The sequence below is a fragment of the Carettochelys insculpta genome, chromosome 1, assembly GCF_033958435.1.
Source record: "Carettochelys insculpta isolate YL-2023 chromosome 1, ASM3395843v1, whole genome shotgun sequence".
Classification (NCBI taxonomy): domain Eukaryota; kingdom Metazoa; phylum Chordata; order Testudines; family Carettochelyidae; genus Carettochelys; species Carettochelys insculpta.
In genome coordinates this window covers 55,890,390-55,911,972 of record NC_134137.1, presented here as the reverse complement: position 1 = coordinate 55,911,972, position 21,583 = coordinate 55,890,390, and the positions used below count along the sequence as shown (strand labels likewise).

At 39.5% G+C, this 21,583-nt stretch overlaps 1 protein-coding gene across 4 annotated transcripts in view; it reads left to right on the top strand.

Annotated features, from left to right (window-relative positions):
* The window catches only part of DCLK1 (doublecortin like kinase 1), a 335,634-nt gene that overhangs the window by 297,683 nt on the left and 16,368 nt on the right, over nt 1–21,583 (top strand). For all 4 annotated transcript variants that reach the window (XM_074982397.1, XM_074982389.1, XM_074982406.1 and 1 more), the window contains 5 exons: nt 6,122–6,268; nt 11,948–12,081; nt 12,856–12,933; nt 13,729–13,825; nt 15,563–15,643. In XM_074982397.1, coding sequence (XP_074838498.1) covers nt 6,122–6,268; nt 11,948–12,081; nt 12,856–12,933; nt 13,729–13,825; nt 15,563–15,643 — 537 coding nt within the window. The remainder of the gene's footprint in view (nt 1–6,121; nt 6,269–11,947; nt 12,082–12,855; nt 12,934–13,728; nt 13,826–15,562; nt 15,644–21,583) is intronic.

Genomic DNA, 21,583 nt, shown 5'->3' with positions numbered 1-21,583 from the left:
CCTAAAGACTTAGGATAATATGTGATAAGAGACATATGTTCTATACTCTTGCTGTCTGGGGACTCTCAAGCATGTTCATACATGTCTTATGGACACCTCACTTTCCATGTGATCACCTCAACCACTTCTCTTCACGTACACCATCTCATGATGTGCCTGTGGTAATTATAGCATTGTCTTCTATGACAAACTGACACATGCGCGTGCGCGCACGCGCACACACACACACACACAAAGATTTTTTAACTTGCTTTAACATAATTTAGCTTCTGGCTGTGCTCATTCCCAGCTTTATGTGACCCACTAGATTTTTGGACAACACCAGCTTGTGCTGCATGGACAGTGCTTTGAGAGCCCAGGATTTAGTTCATGTTTCAAAAGAACTTGGCTGCAGATTAAACACTAAACAAAACAAAAGCACTCAGTTAGAGTATTTATAAAAACATCGCCCTCCTCTAAAGAAACAAAGTAATGGGGTCTTACATTTAAAATACATTACCCTATGTAATTTGTGTCCATTGCTTTTAGTGTCCCTTCATTAAGTCGTCTCTTTTATTTTAACTGAAAGATTGAAAACTCCTTTGCTGTTTAAAGTGTGATTCTATCCTGAAAAAGAACTGTGTCAAAGAGCATTGTGTAGTTAGTTCTGAATTGATTGCCTTGTAGTAACTTCCAAAGGGAATGTGTTCACTTTACAAGAGCAGATTTTCTTCTTCCAATTATTTGAACTATGAAGTCAGTATGAAATATATAAGTCATGCCAGTGTCTTTCTGGCCTGTGTTTCACTGGCAATAAGGCACTCTGCAATCCGAATTTAGCTGACATTTCTGTTCATGACACACAAGTTAGAATACAACCCAGCCCACTGTAAGTGAAAGGTAACAAAAAAAAAAATTAAAAAAGAAGTATTTGTCGGTAAGAAGCGCAGGACAAAAATCTCTTCAGTAAGAAATTATTTTTCCATAGTGCACTCCAAGTTCTCTTATGTAAACAATGGGTCTCCAATTATTTCAATCTGAAGAATCCTTTATAAGTGAGACCCATCCTCTAGTTTGCCATTTTATTCTCAGCATCCCATTCCCACCATCATTCCAGCTGAACTTTTGGTCTGGTGGCCTTGCAAATCTTGGTTTGAAATTCACTGGTTTGAGTGGTTAGGACCCAATTTTCAAATACTGATTAATTGAGCCAGTAGACTTGTATGCATACATGTTGAATGTAAAAATTTCACACCCCTGTACAAAACTGGCCTTTAAGCTCTTGAAAGTTCTACCACGCGGAAAGAAAACCACTGCTGCCCAACCACAACAAAACTGGAAGACCATTCTCTCCCTTCACCTTTATGCATTAAGCATGGCCCTGTGTCTCCTGTTTCCATGGACTGGCCTCTGCGTTAGACCACAAATTTAATATATATATATATATATATATATATATATATATATATATATATATAAAGTTGCATTGCCTCTCAGTGATTCGTCCATAAACAGAAACAAGACCTCTTCAGCCAATATCCAAATTGTGCCCCTCCCTTTATCTGCCATACTGTAGGTTCGCTCTTCTGTCATCTTTTTTTGATTTTAAAGCTATTCTTTGGTATCCCATCAGAGGCCTGGATTTCTGGGGTCCAGTTAGACCGACCTAGGCACACATATATAATAAAACAATCAGAGAGGCACTGCTTGATACAGGCCTCCTCAAGTCAAACTCCGGGCCATTTTAGGATTAAGTGACTACCCACCTCCAGTCAGTTTCCTGTGACACACCTTCCGTGCACACCCACTCACCCTATCCCGCTAAGTTCTACTAATCCATGTGAGTTGTGCCCTGACTGTAATTGCAAGTGATTGCTCACCTCAACATTGAGCAGTCACTTAAAACGTAGTCTGGTTTGCAGAAGCAACTCACTTATGTTTGAAAATTTAACGTGGTAAGGTTTTTGGTTTGGTTTTAAGTTATAATCCAGTTTTCACTCAACTAAACAAGAGAAGAGGAGGCTGCAACCACTCACAAAGGGGAAAGTCCCAAAATAATGTTATAAACTAAAAAAAAAAAAAAAAAGATTTAATGAGAAAAATAAGTGTCTTTCTAGTTCTCCCGCTCTTTTTTCCTTAAGAATTTCTGAAAATACCATGAAGTTTAATCTGATGGTTTGTTTTTTCTTAGTAATAATAATGATCAGGCTTCTCATAGCCATAAATGAGGGTATGTCTACACAGCAAACTTATTCCAAAATAACGGCCCTCATTTCAAAATAACTTTGCTAGCATCTACACAACACAACTGGTTTCTTGAACTAGGCAAACCTCATTCCACGAGGAATAGTGCCTAAATAGCTATTTCAAAATGGGTGCTGTTAAGATAGAGAATAGAGTTTATTTCAAAATAAGCCATAGTGTGTCCAATGGCTCTGTTTCGAAATAGGCTATGTGCGTGTAGATGCTGTATTTCGAAACAGCTGAGGGATTTTTTGAAATAGCTCTTTTGGAATAGTTGGTTTCTCTGGCAGTTTCTACACATGCCACCTTGAAGAAAGTGGCATGCTAATAAACGGCTCAAAATATGCTAATGAGGTATGGATGCAAATTCCCCATGCCTCATTAGCATAAGACCATGTGATTTGGAGTCCAGAAGACATCCTTCCAGACTCCAAAACACTGTTTAGAAGTGCAGCCCCCCGGGAGGTCTTCCAGAAGGAAGTCCTTCTTCCGGAGGCCCCTTCATCCCAAAAATTTTCAGGAAGAAGGGGCCTTTGGAAAAAGGACTTACTTCTGAAAGACCCCTTCCCCCCGCAGGGCTGTACTTCTAAACGGCGTTTTGGGGTCCGGAAGAAAGTCATCCGGACTCCAAATCATGTGACCTTAGGCTAATGAGGTGTGAGGAATTTGCATCCTACCCTCATTAGCATATTTCAGGCCATTTAGAGACAGCCTTTAGCTTTATATGGGGCAGGGTTAAGGGAAGGAAGATTGATCATAATCAGATGTTACTATATTTTTTCTGAATATATATATGTTAATATTTAACTGTAAAAACTGTGAGCTCTGCAGGCATCTAGAAAAGTATTTCTGGAAAGATATTAGTTGTTAATTGAACAATTTCTGACTGGTTCCCTTGTACAGCACAGGCTGTTGGAATTGATTAACCATCTGTTACTGACTATTGAAAACACAAGTTTAAATCAAATTCACACACAGAAAAAGAAATTCATGAAGAAATGGCATGTTGTAGATCACAGTCGCAGTTAGTATCAACCTGTATTAATTGGCAATAATATGTTTGACAGAAGTGACTTCTGAAAATACTGCCTTCATTTCATAGGAAGGCAGATCATTCACTGCTTTTTTTTTTTTTAAGAGCACAAAGTGTGAGGAAACACACTTCATAAATACAAACAAATATAAACACACTGATAGCAATGCTTGTAAAAGGGCCTGGTCTCTGGTACTTTGCCTTTCTACACCACAAAATAAAATTATTATTCAAACCTAACATGGGTCTAGTCAACTTAACAAGCAAGATTTATTATTGAGTTTCCTTTACTGCACAGGGATATGCTTTCACAGCAGAAAAGAGATTATATCATGTACATAACAAGGTAATAAATAATTGTTTACTGTAGTTACAAACTTAACTGCCTTATGTGCAGATGATGGAAAGTACATTGCAATGTTGCTCGTCTGACTTAATTAAAAAAAAAAACGAACACAGAGAATCGTAAGGCTGAAATTGCATCCATATCCCTCCATATTTTCCTCTTCTCCAATGTGTTGAAGCCTAACAAAGCCAGATCTTTCAGTCTTCCCTCATAGATCATGTTTTCTGAAATGTTAATAATTCTTATTGTCCTTCTCTGGACCTTCTCCATTTTCTCCACATCTTTTCTGACTTGTGATCCCCGGAACTGGACACACTACTGCAGTTGATGTCTAGTTGGTGCAGAGTAGAGCGAAGAAAGCCTTTGTGTGCCTTCCTAAGTGGAGTACTTTGCATTTGTCCTTATTGAACTTCATCCTGTTTACCTCAGACCATTTCTCCATTTAGTCATTTTGAATTATAACCCTACCCTCCAAAGGACTTGCAACTCCTCCCAGCTGGTTTCATCTGCAAACTTTGTAAGTGTGCTCTCTGTGCTATAGATTAAATTGTTGATGAAGATATTGAACAGAATTGGTCCCAAAACTGACCCCTCTGAAACCCCACTTGTTATGCCCTGCCAATGTGACTGTGAACCATTTATAACTACTTTCTGAGAATGATTATGCAACCAGTTGTGCATCTACCTTATAATACTCCCATCTAGGTCGTATTTCCCTGATTTATTGATAAGAAGGTCATCCGAGTCTGTTTCAAATGCCAAAGTCTAAGTACACTACATCTACTACTTTCCACTTATCCACAAAACTAAACTTATCAAAGAAAGTTATTAGGTTGGTTTGGCATAATTTGTTTTTGACAAATCCATGCTGACTGTTACTTATCACTTCATTATCTTGCAAATGTTTGTAGATGGATTCCTTAATTATTTTCTGTATTCTCTTTTTTGGCACAGAAGTTAAGCTGACTAATCTGTAGTTTCCTGGGTTGTCCTTATTTCCCTTTTTATAGATGGGCGCTATATTTGCCCTCTTCTAGTTTTCTGGACTCTCTCCCATCTTCCATGACTTTTCTAAGATGATAGGTAATGGCTCAGATACCTCCTGAATCAGCTCCTTGGCTATTCTAAGATGCTTTTCATGAGGCCCTGGTGATTTGAAGACATCTAACATGTCAAAATAGGTTATTAAGTTGTTCTTGTCTTATTTTATCTTCAGAACCTTCCTCATTTTCTTCAGCATTCACTATTATAAGCATCCAATTATTGCTATCCTTGGTTAAAACTGAAACAAATAAATTTTTAAGCATCTCTTCTATTTCCACATTTTCTGTTATTATTTTTCTCTATGTATAGAGCAGTGGACCTACCCCGCCTCTTTTTCTGTTTGTGCGGGACTGGGCTTCTTGGATGCAGCTGCAGTGCTTTTGGCCTGTGAGATGGCTCTTCTGCACAGCACACTTATATTTCTGACTTGGTCTGCTTTTTCTTTACACTCTTCACTTTCTCTTGGGGCTTCCTGATCACTGTGAGACTCTTTCTTTCAGCTCACTGCTAGTAATACTATCTGACCCAAAGCTTGTGGATGGAGAATATAAACCCTTTCCTCATTTCAGAGGAATTTCACTTGCTTTCTTTTCCTTCATTCCTTCATTTTGTTTTTCCCTCCCTGAAGATAACACCCAGCCAGCTCTGGCTCCCTGTCATACTAGGGCCTAGGAAGGAACATAAGAAAGGCATGGGTGATTGCAACAGAGTGAAAATACTTGTAATTATAACCAGGATGTGGCATAGATTGTCGGCAGTTTTAAATTGTTATATGCCTTCAGGCATAATAGTGTATCATATTGCTGCTGGAGGGGGGACCCCAGTATTAATGTCAGGAAGTAGAAAACCCAGAATACTTGACACATTCTGTAAGGGAGAAAGGCCTCTGAAGTTTGTTTTTCAAAGGTTTTTGAGAGGTGAGAGGTGAAAGCAGATCCCTTTGAGGCATTGGTATGTATGCTGGGTAGCTACATACGTTTTGGGCAACAGTTTCTTCTTTAATTCTAGATATCTGCATCCTTTTGAAGTTCACTGAAATTATTGTTAAGATTCTTTAAATGTAGATTTTTTGTAATTATAATAAAAGGTAGCAAGGGTTGGTACCCAGCACAGTGACAGCTGAATGTGCTAGTATACCACAAATTTGCAGTGTCAGTACTAAGGAAGCAGGCTGGTAGTGCTGCAAATGTCTCAGAAGCAGCAAGCTTGACTATAGGAGCAGCATGGGTTGCTTCATATTTTTCTCAGCTACAACTTTCAGCTTCATTAGCTGACATGAACAGTGTTTACCAGGTCTGAATGGGAAGTATGCCCAGCCTACCGTCACCACAGCAGAAGGCCTTTGTAGATAGGAATTACCTCTGTGGGACCCTCACAAAGTGCCACAGTGCTGCTATTCACGTTTCAAGAAGACTGTTAAGCAGTGCTGTCTGTGTACAACAGTGAGTTAATGTGTCCTGGTTATTCTCTTTCAGGGAGGAGATCTTTTTGATGCCATTACCTCCACTAACAAATACACGGAGCGAGATGCTAGTGGAATGCTGTACAATCTGGCCAGCGCCATCAAATACCTCCATAGCTTGAACATTGTTCACAGGGATATCAAACCTGAAAATCTACTGGTAAGTGAAGACTCTGCTTACTATATTGTAACTGCTGACTTGGGAGTGAATGAATGTGGACCTGTGCAGTCAGTGAAATAGTCTATACCGTCAGCCTTTTATCTCATTGTTGCATGCTAATCATTTCATCCATCAAATTGTGTTTAAAACCAAGCAGCAGTCACAAAAAATAGAGACGTGTCAGGCACCTAGAAGTTAGTCTAGTGTATGGACATTTCTACACAGGCCGCTTCCTTTGGAAGTGGCATGCTAATACATGGAGTGAAAGATGCAAATTCCCCATGCCTCATTAGCATAATGTCACATGATTTGGAGTCTGGAAGACTGTTCTTCTGGACTCCAAAATGCCATGTAGAAGCGCGGTCCCGGGGGTGCTTCTGGAAGGAAGTCCTTCTTCCGGAGGCCCCTTCTTCCCCGGGGCCACGCTTCTACACGGCGTTTTGGAGTCTGGAACAATGGTCTTCTGGACTCCAAATCTTGTGACGTTATGCTAATGAGGCGTGGGGAGTTTGCATCCACACCTCATTAGCATCTTTTGCTCTGTGTATTAGCATGCCACTTCTGAAGGAAGTGACCTGTGTAGAAACAGCCTATGTGTTTAGCTCATCTTTGTTCTAGGACGCTACTACACAATTATACATACAGTGAATTCTTGACTGTAGTCTGAGTTTACTTGTAAATATTTCACGTAATAGAGCTTTAGGCTCTTCTCTTGGAATAGTACTTTACACCTACACATAGGTACCTAGTACCAAGCTACCCAGCCCCACACCCCCCCCCCACTCCAGAGGGAGATTAGTAGCAGTATTTCAGTTTTACAGACATATAAACGGGTTATGTCATTTGCCCAGATGCATATAGTGTATCGGTTGCAGATCCAGGTATAGTCTCAGACTGGTCTAACCATGATACAGTCTCATAGATCTTTCTGGTAGAACATTTTTCTTATTAGACAACCTAAGCCTTCCTTTTTGTAATTTAAGGCCATTGATTTGATTTTCTCCTGAGGGCCCTGTCCAACTGCTGTTGAAGTCACTGGAAAATAGGCCTACCAGTGGGGGGCAGAGGGAGGCAAAGGGGGCAGCTGACCCTAGACCCAGCTTTTCAACGGGACCTGGAGCTCTAGCCCTCTTTAAAGTGACACAGCAGCACAGCTCCATTGCTGTGTGCAGCTGTGAGGGAGTGGAGGGGCCCCAGCACCACAATGCAGCTGGTGCTGAGGTCTGAATGGCCCTGTCTCCACCCCTTCTCCCCCTGGCCCCACACCTTCCAGGGCACAGAGTCAGACCCCTTCCCACCTTGCCCCAGGGCCTGCAACTCAAAAACACACTAAACATATCCTCTCCTTCCTGAGGGGTCTGCATATTTGTTGACCGTTATTGTGTCTGCAGTTGTCTTTTGTTCAGTCTTCACCAGCAGATTAATTTCTCCACTCCCTTAGTCATTTTTGTGTTTGCTCTCTGAATTTGTTTTAGCTTGCTGGGAATTTCCAGTGTTGAAGTGCCCATAAGTGCCTGTGTGTTTTACAACAATAACATAATTCAGAGCATAAAGAACATAAGTTCTCAGCTATGCACTGTTTGCCGTCCACTTCTGTGTTTGTTATTGTTTGGCAATGGAAGGTTGTTAGGGGAAAGCTGGGTTAAGTAAATCTTAGTACGCTTGCAGAAGACTGGATTTGTACAATTCAGAGCTCCACGGTCCCTGGTGTCTGTGTAGTCCCTAGCTGCTGTTGGCCTAGTTTTTCCAAAAATGTTAAAACCATGTGGGCCATGGTTGTCATTATATGCAAACACGTGTATGCCAATAGCAGTCTTAGATGGCTGCATGCATAAGTTATAGCAATCATATGTCAGGATTCATTAATGCCATGACATGGAATGTGCAGGGAGGTTTCATGGAAAAAGACTTACCATTCTGTCATGTTCAAACTTCTTAAAATCCTGAAGTTTGACAGCAGTAGCCAGAAGCATTTTTTTCTTTCTTGCTCTTGTTCCCCTCTAACCCTCACTTGGCAGTAATACCCACTGGGATATTGTGAGTAATCATGTTGTTGTTCATGCTATTCAAATTGTTTCAGAGTGTACTTTCCAGTCAAGAGGACACAAAGGTTATATGCTGCTGTTGATACTAAACAATGGCTAGAAGGCAGTGAAATTCTCACAAGGACCATAACTTTCCAAACAGGCACTTGTGTATTAAAACTACTTCATCTGCACTGTTAAAAGAAAATTGCTGTAAAAGGGTAGTTGGACAATTCCATAGAACTTAGCTGGTTTATAGGGCGGTACGGGAAGTGTGTGTTCCAGTTGATACTTGGTAGGATGAATTAGACAGCACTCATCTGATAAATATAAAGGATCTGATTCTCATTAATACTAGGGCTCCTTTACTTTTGCTCTGGGAGTGTAAAAAGTATTACTGTAAATGGAAGTCAGATCTCTAGGTTGTTGGTACACATTAACATCAAATGTGTTTTTACAGCACTTAACCACACAGCTGTCACAAAACGGAACTGTGGGTCACCTAGTCCAGCCACTTCCACTGAGGTATTACCAGGTCTGTCTAGACTATCCCTGTCTGAGGTTTTTTCAATCTGTTCTTAAAATCCACCAGCGGTAGGGATTCTACATCTGCCCATGGAAGTCTTCTCCGGAACTTAATTATCCTTCTAGTCAGAACATTTTTCCTAATATCTAACCTAAATCTCTATAGCTGTAGATTAAGCTCATTACTACTTGTCCTACTGTCAGTAGACATCGAAAACAATTGGTCACCATCCTGTTTACAATGGCCTTTAACATATATTAAGACTGCTATCAGGGGCCCACTTAGACTTCTTTTCTTGATTATTTTAATCTTTCCTCAGAAGTCTGTCGAAACCTTTTATCATTATTTGCTCCCTTTTGGACTCTCCCCAGTTTGTCCCCTCTTTCTGAATGTCTGCCACCTAAAACCAGACACACTGTTTCAGCTCAGGCCTCACTGGTGTATAGTACAGCAGACAGTGATTCCCTGTGGCCCGAAGAAAGTCTTAACCTTTCTGTCTTAATTGCTTGATTGGAAAAAAGGGCAGTGTTTATGTCGTGTAGAATAAAGATTAGTTTCTTAATATGTTAAAAACACTTTGAAGTCAGTAATTTCTATACAGATGCTAAGTATTGTGTTTAGTATCCTTAACAAAGTCCATTTAGTGAGAACTCTCCAGGAGCTTTCAGCGTGCTTACAGTCTGTAATGCTGTACCTATACATCCACTTGCTGTGTTCTCTGGAGGACACATGCTTTAATTGGCACATTTTTCATAATTGTTCATCGTTTAACACATTCATTTTGTGAAATCAGGAGATGTCTTTATAGCTATATAATAAACCCTAGAGAACAACTTCTATGACTGTTGCCATCTGCAGTGATCACAAGAGCAGCTTACAAAAAATGGCATTCTTTATAGTAATAGGATACATATGGTGGCGCACAATTATGTTTCTGAATTCAATTAGTGTTGTACAATTACCCAGTTTTATTGCTTAGTTAAAACAGTGAAAGCACTACATGGTGGGTAATTTGCACTAATCCCCGTCTCTCTAATTGCCCTTCAGTGCTTAAATGCAATAGAACATGGCTAGTGTTTGTTCTGAATGAGATGAGCATTAAATTATCATTCACATTCCTTGCGCATTGACTGGCAATTAACGAACCACTGCTTCCCATTAGGAGCACTTTTATATTGAGCTCTAAATAGAGTTATAACAGGGTGGGGACAAGCTATTTCATTCTAGCATTATTAGAAAATCAGCTAAAATAGTCTCTCAAGGAAAGAGTAGAAGTCGCATCACTGGAAACAGACTGGACGGAAGCCTAGAAAATACATCCTACTGCACAATTCCTTACTGGCAAAGGAATGGATTCAGTGACGTAAGAGGCCTTTTTGGTAATTAATTGCTCTGATTATATGATTCATTTGCAGCATGAATAGTGAAACGAGTCTGTGAACATGCAGTAGATTAACCAAACTCAGTGACGGCATTTTCCGCAATTAAAGGCAATTGCATTATGGATGAGTACTTGTTACAGGGGCTTCAGCCATTGATCTTTAAACCACTTCTTTATATTTTCTACCTCAAATTTATTTAAGGTTTTTCATTGCCAGTCTTTAATTAAAACTGTGGCTGAAATTAGATTTATTACTCCAATTTCAACAAACACTTCATTTCAGGAACCAAATGTATTTTAAATAAAGCTGAAAATACATTTTTAATGGCCTTCATGCCCATCTTTTGTGACTGAGTAATAGAGAAGTGTAAAACCATCTCAGATTGTTGGTCCTTACAACAACAAAATCGATTTCCATGCATTTATTAAACGAATTAGAGGAAGAGTGAATTTGTGAATTCTGAATTTTGCCTTCTATTATAGAAATCATGATAGAATATGCTGTAGAGCCCTACAATACAGAAGAATGGCAGAAGGTTTTTATAAATTTTCTGTGCAAGGCTGCACAACAAAGGAGGAAAACATTCGCTTAGGTTTAGATTTTTTTAAAGGAAATCTCAGATGTTTATTTTGTAAGAATTTGTAGTTCAATGAGTTTTTTGTTGTGGCAGTGACTGTTCAAGAAAGTGGCGTACATGAGATTTCACATGTAGACTGGACTTTTTGAAAATGTGAGAGTGAACTGACTAAATTTCACCACAAAGTAAAAATGAGAAAACAGTGTCCCGACCAACTACTGCCTTAAGGATGATTTGTCAGTTAACATTTTGTTTTGTTAAATTTAATTACTTCAATTATTTGTTTGAATAGTTCATTGTGGGTCAGTGTTTGGGTATTGGGAAAACAGCCGCAATTGGTATTTTCACAATGTGGATGTTATCTGACTGTGCTGACTGCTTCTTGAATGCAACGTCTCCGCTTGCATTGATTTAAAAAAAAAAACAAACAAAAATTACTAGTAGCATTCACTGCTGAAGAGATCATGATTCAGGGAAGGATTTTCAAGAGCACTCATCATTGCCCTAATTCCGCTTCCGTTGTGAGAGTTAGACCATTGACTTCAATGAAAGAAGAGTTGCATCAACATCGAGAACTTTTGAAAATTCCACCTTTAGTGTTTTGCAAGATCTCAAAAGTGAGCGGAAGTGCTTAGTGACATGACATGATGGTCAAGTGTGTTGTGATCTCTCTAGTGGCTCAACCATTTGGAGACTAAAAGCCTGCTTCTGCCAACCTGTGGAATTACTCCTTTAACTCAGAAGTTCAAATCCCTCTACAAGTCTCTATTTAGTGTATTAATTTTAATGAACTACTATGGTTGTCATATTCATTAGGGATTTTTAATCTATGAACTTCCACATCAAAAGCACAGGCCTCTAATAGGCTGCCATACTTCAGTTTTTAACAGGAGAAGGATTTTGTGTTCTGTGATGATCAGCCAACAAAGGGGGACCTAATATAGTTATCCAGTTATTCGGGTATGTTTGTTCCTTTAGAATAGAGATTATATATGAACCCAGCACTCCTAATCCTTGTGGTTTTTTCAAATGGCACTTCCTGCACTTTGGCAAATGAAAGGAAGAATCTGAAGGCAGATTCAATGAAAGGAGTATTTGAAGAAGTTGGTAAATGGTGAGTCCATTTACTTATATAACCTTGCTGATCCTTTGGATTTATTTCTGGTTTAGGTTTATGAACACCAAGATGGAAGCAAGTCTCTGAAGCTGGGAGACTTTGGGCTGGCAACAATAGTGGATGGACCTCTTTACACAGTCTGTGGGACCCCTACTTACGTCGCTCCAGAAATCATTGCAGAAGCTGGGTAAACTATTTGCAATAAAGTTTCATTTAAGTGCATAAGGTGGATGTGTTCTCAACAGTATATCATTTACAACCTGTGTTCCCTGGCAGCTGGGTGCTTGGGTGGCCACCCAGAAGAGATTCATCTGCCACCCAGTTGACCAGCAGAGCATCCATAGCACCCACAGCCAGCAGCATGTGTTTTTCTTGGTGGTGCACATCCCCATGTGCTTTGGTAAACATAATAGAATTTATTCTACCGATGGAGGGGAAAAAGTTAGAGGGAACCCTGGTTACAACTCTTTTCATTTAGGCTTTTCCCTCCTTTTATTGGGTATTAATATGGCAGTTCTTAATTTCAGAGTAGAAAGTCCTCAAATTAGCCCTGAGGCAGTATTTAACCATTTATTTTATCCCTAGGATAAAGGTAACCAAAAACTGCTTTCAGTTTTCTGTTTTCTTTCTTTGTCTTGTATTGTCCTTTTCTTTAGGCTCTAGATTGTACAGCAAACATCCCATGGAACCTTTCCAGGCGTTGCATTAGTAGAGGTCAAAGAAGTTGTACTTTTATCCAAGATACTAGTACACTTCATTACCTGTTTTCAGACATTCAGATGTAGTATTAAACTGTAGAGATTTGCCTTGGATTTGATAGTAGAAATTGGAATACGGCAAAGAGAAAGTCAGCTCAATCCATTCAATAAAAAATTGTGCACTGACCTAGTTTTCTTTCAGTTGTATACTGTAGTCCATAGAGGCTTAATATCACTAATCATAATACCTTTAACACTTTTAGATATGGCCTGAAGGTGGACATCTGGGCAGCTGGTGTGATTACTTACATCCTGCTTTGTGGCTTTCCTCCATTCCGTGGGTATGGGCTACGATCGCTTATTCAACTCTTAGCAATGTGCCTCTGTGCTGTGAACGATCCATGTGCCTGTCCTGCACTAAGAGGTCTGCTGGGGAGAAAACATCTTTGCGTGCACTACTAGGTTATTTCTTTCCATGCTCTGCCTCTGAATTCATGCAAGTTTCATAAATCTCCGTTGGGTTGCTGTAAAAAAAACCCAGGCTCTTTTCATGTTGTTTATTTCAGCGTAGTCTACCTTGTAAAACAGATATGCCCATTGCAGGATCTGGGTGTTTTGGCAACGATTTAAAAATATACAATGATATCAGCAAATTCCCTCATTTACTCCCCAAACACAGTAAGCTGAAAACAGTAAAATGTAAACAAAATGTAAATGTTCCTGTAGAGATTTACACCTGTAAGCACATTTTGAGTCTCCCTTCACAAATCTCCCTGCTCCGTTAAAGTGAAGAAGGGCTGAGTCTTGCCTTAAAGACAGGCAATCTCAGAAACAAAAAAGAAAGTATATTCCAAAGGTGGAGGGAGCTAACAGAAGTTGCCATGCAAGTTGGCCTCTTTCTCCACTTTTCTCTTTCAATAGCAAGTGTGTTCCATCTCAAGTGTCTGCCTTTCCCCCGCTCCGCACATCACCCACAGTCCATAAGTGTGACCATGTAGCCTGTGGCAGGGAACTGGTTCCAAAAGACGAACTGAGGGAACTGCAATTAAAAGAAATTTACTTGCCTTTTAAAAGTTTATGAAAACTACTTCTGGGAATTGTGCTTATGTTTTGGTTTGTTTCTGTTTGCTTTGCAGCTGTGGAGATGACCAGGAAGTCCTGTTTGATCAGATTTTGATGGGCCAGGTGGAATTTCCATCTCCATACTGGGATAATGTTTCTGATTCTGCAAAGGTAGATTTAGTTGGCTCTCTTCTGTTTTTTATCAGAGGTGCCCCTTGTATACATTGTATGTGGAAAGAGATTGTAAAATTGTAAAACAAGTGTTGTCTTGAGTCACTGTACTTGTGACCTTTAGGTCTAGACTCTCCTGAAGTATATATGTAACTTCCTCTGGGTCATCTACTATAGTGTAGTATGATTACTGTCTTCATCTTAGGCTGTAAGCTTGTCAGGGCAGCACTCTGTTAGTATTCGTTAAGTGTTATGTACAGCCAAATGAGTGAATGATTTTTCAGTTGGCTGTCTAAATAAAAAAAATCATTTTGTTTTGGGTCTTCCCAAACTGCAAAGGTTTTGGGGGCCAAATGAAACATTTCATTTTGTTGTTGGGTGGTTTGACTCTTAAAATTTGAAATGAAATGTCATTTTGAAACAATATTTTGAAACCAAACATTTCAAAATGCGTTCATTTGTTTTTCCTTTCAGGTGAAGTGAGTCTCAATCAGGTGCTGGGGGCCCCCACAGGGGCCACAAGCAGGTTTCTGTGGGGTTGCCAAGCAGGGCCAGCACTAGACATGCTGGGGCCCAGGGCAGAAATTCAAGCTGCACCACATGATGCTGAACCCCAGGGCCCTGCACCCCACCACCCCGGGCTGAAGCCAAAACCTGAGCTGCTTAGTTTTGTGGGGCTCCATGTGTCCTGGCAGTTGCACTGCTTGCTAGCCCCTAATGCTGGCCCTGGCTTTTATGCGCAGAAAAGCAGTTGTGTCACAAGTGGGTCATGGAATTGTTATAGCATTTGAGGGGAGATGCTCAGAAAGACAAGTTTGCGAACCTCCACTTTAGTGCCTCCCTTTCTGTGGTGGCACACTTGTTTTCATCATGCCTAAGACATCACGCATCTGTTTAGAATTAGCTCTAGTCTTCAATACCTAACGACAATTCCACAACTCCTTTGGCAAAGTTGTTCCATCACCAGATTAGTCTAGTTAGTTTTAAACTTTCCCATTTTGATGCATAAGCTCATTAGTTTCTGTTCTGGTCCTGTTTATTATTGAGAATAGTTGATGTCTATCACCTCTCATTTCCATTTGTTTAGTATCTTATTACCATTATCTTCTCTATGCACTCATGGATGGGAGAAAAAATGCATTAAATGCTGGCAGGAGACTGAGCAGGGAATGGTAATGAAGAATGTGAAATTTTAAAAGTAAGGTTTTAAGAAGGAGAAATAATTGTTTAAATAGCCACTTTGCTGTTACTATTGGGACCTAGAAAGAGACAAATTCTAGACTGTCTGCTTCTTCCATAGAGAAGATAGGTCAGTCGCCTATTTAGAAAACAGACAGATTTCACAGTCCCATCTGTTTTGTACATTATCTGAGTTCTTTCCTCTACAAACTACTGACTACAAAATTTTAAAAGTGAGGTTTTAAGAAGGAGAAATAATTGTTTAAATACCCACTTTGCTGTTACTCTTGGGACCTAGAAAGAGACAAATTCTCTCAAATACAAAATTAACTCATTATGTATAGTCTTCTAGCTTTTCAGTGTATTATTTAGCTATAGAAGTTCAGCTTACAGTTGATATTTTTAAATAACCTAAATATATTTGCACCTTGTGTAATTCTCTCACTCATTGAACACTGCACTTTTCTACAGTCAACTAAAGAACATTTTACTGAATTATACTTTTGGTTTTATTTATGAAGATGTGGTCTAAGCTGGATTTTATCTTCCATTTCACAGGAACTTATCACCATGATGCTTCAAGTAGATGTAGATCAGCGATTCTCAGCCTTGCAAGTTCTTGAACATCCATGGGTTAATGTAAGTAATATCAGGGACTGCAGATTCATGTTTTAGTCATACAGTCTTTCAACCATTCAGCATCAAATACTTTAAACGCTTCTATGGAGACAGCATTTTCTAAAAGAAACATGGGCAATAATTAACTTACTGAGTGAGTTCACTGGAATCGAAAGTACTCGTTCATATAACGTTATTTTGGTGCACAGTGGTCCACACTCCCTTACTCCTGCATCTTGGGCCATGTTTTTAATCCATCTCCTCAACTGCACATGCAAACTGTCAGTTTCCTAAAGAGCAATTTGCAGGGGCATTTTCTGCATATCAGTCAGGTAGCCTCACAAGTCTAACAATCACAGCTAAAGGGTCTTGAAATAGAGGCCATGTTTTAAATCTGGATGATTCAACATTAAGTACAAAATCTTTACAATCAAATATCAACTTCCAAATTTAAAATCTAACATGTTGATGTGCAGTCATATCAATTTAATCTAGGTTAGTATGATGATTATCATTTTTATCTTTAGATCAAAGCTCATTTGTTATGAAAACTCCATCAACGTTGATTAACAAAGAGGTGACATATGGATAAATCAGATATTGATTAAGATGGCCTGTCTGTGCTTCAATGCTGGGACAAGGACATTATTTAATATTCATTATTTAAGATTATTCAGTATGTTTCAAAATACTTGGATAAAAATGGAGAGAAAAGGGGAATGAGACTCCACATCCCAGGTCAAAAAGAAAGATTCAGAAAAGCAAGTTAAAGAAAAAATATCTGAATTTGCATCTTGCTCTTTCAAGCATGGAGTTCCTCCCTGGCACTTTTGTGTGATTCACTGTCTCCCCGTAGAACCCAACATTGTACGTCTCGGATACTTACAGGCAGTGTAGTTTCAGAAAAGGAAACGTACATAATTCAAATACACAGACTACAAGTTGAACCTCTCTCGTCCAGCACCCTTAGGACCTGACAGGTGCCAGATGAGAGAATTTGCCAGGCCATGGGAGGTCAACATTGTCTAGCACATTGCCAACACTTCTACTACTTATTGGGCTCTTAGAAGACATCTAGGGATACATTACAGCTAAATAACAGCACAGACCACTGAGAGCCAGGACTGGTGGCTGGAACAAACTTTACGTGACCACGGGACACTTGGTCATACCCATGATAAGTGGTGGTCCACCTAATTACAGTCATGCCAGATTATGGATGTTTCCAGACAAGAGAGTTCCAGATTAGAGAAGTTCAACCTGTAATTAAATAATTACCAAAAGAAAAAATTAAAAAGGTGTCCAAATAGCTTCCTGTATTCCTGAATGGAAATGGTGTGCAAAGAACCCACAGAATACGTGCTCAAGTAGCCGCCATGCATGCTGCTGTGCAACTAGAAGCAGTTTTTAATCGTAAATACTTCTGAACTGCACAGCCTCCCTATCATGCAAAGCTTATTGATGTCCAGAGCAATATATAATCAGATAATTTCTCATTTTTGTGATCACTTTAGAGCAGAAGACTTTGTTGTTGGTGTTGGTAGTTTCTTTCCTCCTTGCTGGATGTATTTTTTCACATTGTGTTTGTATTCCAGTTTTAAATTATTTTTGTTTCGGAACTGAGATATGTCTGTTTCTGGAGTGCATGGGAAGTGTGGCAAGAGTGATAAGGTAAAGGTGGAAATTATGTTTTGTTAAGCAGAATTGTTGGCTTGTGGCAAGCTTCATCAGTGGTGTAAATTCTCATAGACCTGTTGATTTAAAAGAACTGGAAGATATGGAACCTCAAAGCTTAGTGTTCCCCCTTCTAGTTAAGTGACACCAAGATGCATTTTATTAGACCATTTCAGCAAGCTGCATGAAGTGTCAGAGCTGTTACTTACATTTGTGAGAGGCCCACAGATTTGGGGGTGTGCCTGCCTGGAGGGTCATGAAGGTGTTTGGGATGAGGGGTGGGGAGTGGTAGGCCCTGAGCCAGTCCTCACAGTGGACAGGAGACAGTCCCACCCAGTCCTGCTTCCTTTCCAGTTCTGCCCTAGCTGCTGGCCTCACTCCCCACCCTGGCCACTAGCTGTAGCCTAGCTGTGGCTCAGCACCAGACTTGGTCCCTGGCCAAAACCCCAGCCCTTCTCGTAGGCCTTGGCTGTGCCCCAGCTGTGGCCCCAACCTGAGCCCCGCCTGCAAATCCTCTCTGTCTGTGTGTTCCTCTCTAGAAGCCACAGCCCCAGTTCCAGACCTGGGGTGCAGGACAGTAGAAAGGCAGGTGTGACCCTGAAAAGTTTGGGGACCACTGCTTTAGTGTTGTAAGTCATACTATTGTTAATACGCTGGAATACATCACAGTGAAAACAACAGGACTTCTGTTTGTACTAGAGGAAGTGTCCTAGCTATAGGGCTGTTGTCTCCTTAACCATTACTTTCTAGCATTCCGCATCCAGAGGTCAGTAAATTATCTTCAGCTATATACTACCTACCATTCAGAGCTTAATCAGGCTACAAATATTTTTTTCTTGGACTAATGTAAATATTTGCTAGACAAGTTTTCTGGAGTTCAGGAATTTTGTAAGCTCATTCCTGAGTCTGCTTCTAAATGAGCTATCCATATGTATGTGCCGAATTTTTAGGCATGAATTTATGGTGCATCGAACCAAATGAGGCTTATATTGGTTAGGTACTGTCCAGAATGGGGATTCTTTCCTCAAATGGGGCCTGACATATGTGTGAGAGCAGGAATTTAGAATGGAAAACCTCTTTGTATACAGAGACAGTATGATCCAATGGAGAGGACATTGAACTAGGAGTCAGGGGGACATGTTTTCCATTCCCAGCTCTGTCATCACCTGGAACCAAGCACTTTTTCCCCTGCCTCAGTTTCTTTATCTTTAAAATTGGGGTAATAAAGCTTACTCATATTTATAAAGACCCTAAGTAGCTACAAGTGAAAATTATTTTACTTAACCTTCATAAAATATTCTTCTTTTTAGAAGGAAAGTAAACAGAAACCCTAGTATAATTTGTGAAATAATAATTCACTTTTCTAATAAATGTGTTTAAATACCTCTTCTTAGTACCAAATATAATGCAATATTTTGGATTTACAGTAAACTTTTATATCCATCATTCGATTATCCAGAACTCTCAAATAACTGGTATTTTAACCATAAGTACATTTTATGTATGTTTTCCATGAGTGGAATATAGTGGAAGTAAATACAAATAAATACAGCAGATGCAGTATAAGTTTCCGGTGTTCAGTACAACTGTTGTTGGTAAATAAAGTGCTCTGCATACGTTTTTGTTTGTTTCTTAATATCTAATCTTTTTTTTTTCTTTAGTGTTATGCGTTGCTGGGTATACCTCTCTCTTATCCAGAGTATTTGAATATCCAGCAACTTCCCAGTCCTTGGGCTGCTGGATGTGAAAGAGTTTACCATATTTGTAGTTTTGAGACTAGTGAAATAGCACTGAAATTAGGGATAGTAGTGCTTGTTGGAAAAAAGAAATATTTTTTCATTGTAGTTTTCCTGTTTTTTCCTCTTTTACATTTTATTGTGACAGAAGTGTTCTGCCTGGTTAGTCTACGTAAAAATTATGTAACCTATAAGTAACTATTACACTCAGAAATGTAGTTTTTTTATGACTGTTTACTATATGCTTTCTTTGTAAATTGCTGACATTGTTGAAATTGAATTTGACAGTCTTCGTAGGAGCCAAGAGTAATTTCAGTTTCAATTTTGGATGATAAAGATAGCTGGAGTTCTCTTAGAAACATGAAAACTTGCAATGGTCAGAATCAGGCCAGTTAAACTGCTTCTATGTCAATAATATGGCAGATGTTTTCAATTTAAAAAACAAAACCTGAAGAGACTTTGGCTTGTTGCCATTCAGACAGATGGAGATCCTGGATTCTGAATGCAATTTAGCAGCAGTTCTGTGCCCCCTCTGTTCAGTTTATTTGGATTTGTCTCCTATATACAGTACTCTTAGAGCTAGAAACAAACCCACTGCTTTATACTTCCCCTACTGGGATTCTTACTGTTTCCTTTGCCTGCTCATACTCATTGTGAAATGAAGGAATTATATAAAAAAGACTGGGCATTTGGGAGCTGGCATTTTAAACACTGGAAATATTATATAATCCAAAGCGCACTGCCAGCCAGTTGTGGTACAAATATACCCAGTTCTTGACTGCTGAGTAATAAAAATGTTTAAATTACTGTAATTCAATAAGTTATAATGGTAGAAGAGCTGGATTACATTTTGTAAACATTCCCTGTTAAAATGATAACCCCAAAAGATTATTTTTTGTACACGCCTGCCTAGAAGGGATTAGAAAACATGTAGCTTTAAATAATTTCCCTAGACTTCCTTGCCTTGGCTGCCTAGATGTAAAAATAAATAACCATCAGTAGATAATATTAGAGTGAGTATTAATAAAGAGGTTAATTTAAATAGATACTTATTTACCAGCTGCAATGTTTTTGGTCACATCATAAGGCACAGCCCAAATCTCAGTGGAAACCTTAAAGGAAGCAGGGTCAAAAGGCTTCTTTGGAGGTTTATTTGCACTAATTTTCTTCTGTTATTTATATAGTGACCTCTTCATATAGCACAGTTAGTGCTGGAAAGGAAATCTTGTGTGATCATCTTGTGAAATCTGCTTCAGGGCAGTAGGACCTTGGCAATCCTGAGCTTTGCTTAAGGTTTTTAGTACAATTTCTTTTTATTTGCATCTTTTTCTTTGCATCTTTACATGTCCTCTTGTGGTGTTTGATACAAATAGAGTGCAAGCAATGTTCAGGATAATTATTGTATAGAGGAATGCCCTAAGCACCTCTGTCTATTAGAGCAGCAACTAGCATTTGCAGAAAAATCCAGATTAGACAGGTATGACAGTAAACAATTGCATACTTAAGTAGTATGTTGTAAATTTGAAGTCAAGGTCTTTAAGAGTGTCAAGTGATTTTAGGTGCTTCAGTTTCTGGGTGTCCAAATTTTGAGACACTATAATGCTGCCTGTTTTTGAGACAACAGTTGCTCAGCATTTTCTAAAATTCAGGTGTCCTTAAGATGTTACTAGTGAAACATCAAAAATCACCAGTCGTTCTTGACGTTTTGTTCCTGTTCCTATAGATGAGGTGCGACGTACAGACCACATGTGAGCAGAGGTTTTTATACCTAATGATTAACACTTGGAACACTGACAGAACAATGTAAATTGCTGATGACAATGATTGCAACACTTCTTGGCGAAGGCCCTCTTGGGAGGGCTGGGGGTTAACATTCATGTACTCTTCTTCATTTCCTGCCATATGCCATGGAGTACCATTGCTGTTTGATATTAAACAATTGCTACGTTTCACCCTAGATACATGGCTGTCTTTTAGGCTGTGTCTACACTTGCCCCCAACTTCAAAGGGGACATGGTAATGAGGGCCACAGGAGATTACTAATGAAATCCTGTGGTGAATACCTAGTGCTTCTTTAGGCTAATTTTCCACCATGGCAACTTCGAAGCATCAGACTTCGAAGTGCTGGCATGTGTGTAGCCGTGGGCCCTTCAAAGTGCCGTCCTACTTCAAAGTCCCTTCACTCTTGAGAACTTTTGTAAAGCTCTGCATATGGCCCTATTCTGCCAGCTAGTGCACTTTGTCGAGAGGTAAGTGAGGAATTTTTGAAAACCAGTGTCATGATCTGCAAATCCAATCTAACCTTGTTTCTGCCTACTCATAAAGCCCATGATTTACATTAGCAAGCGTGGATCCTAAGAGCGCAGCCCACTAAGGGGTCACTCCCCAGAGACTGGTTGCAGGCTGCAGTATAAACCAGGCCCAGTAACTCTGTCAGCACACATGTAATTTAAGCCCTTTTTCTCTTTCGTTAAAACACTTTTTTAACCAAATCTCACATCTCTGAAAATGGAACTCCTCAAGCCTTTTGAGAGGATCTTGGAGCGCACTG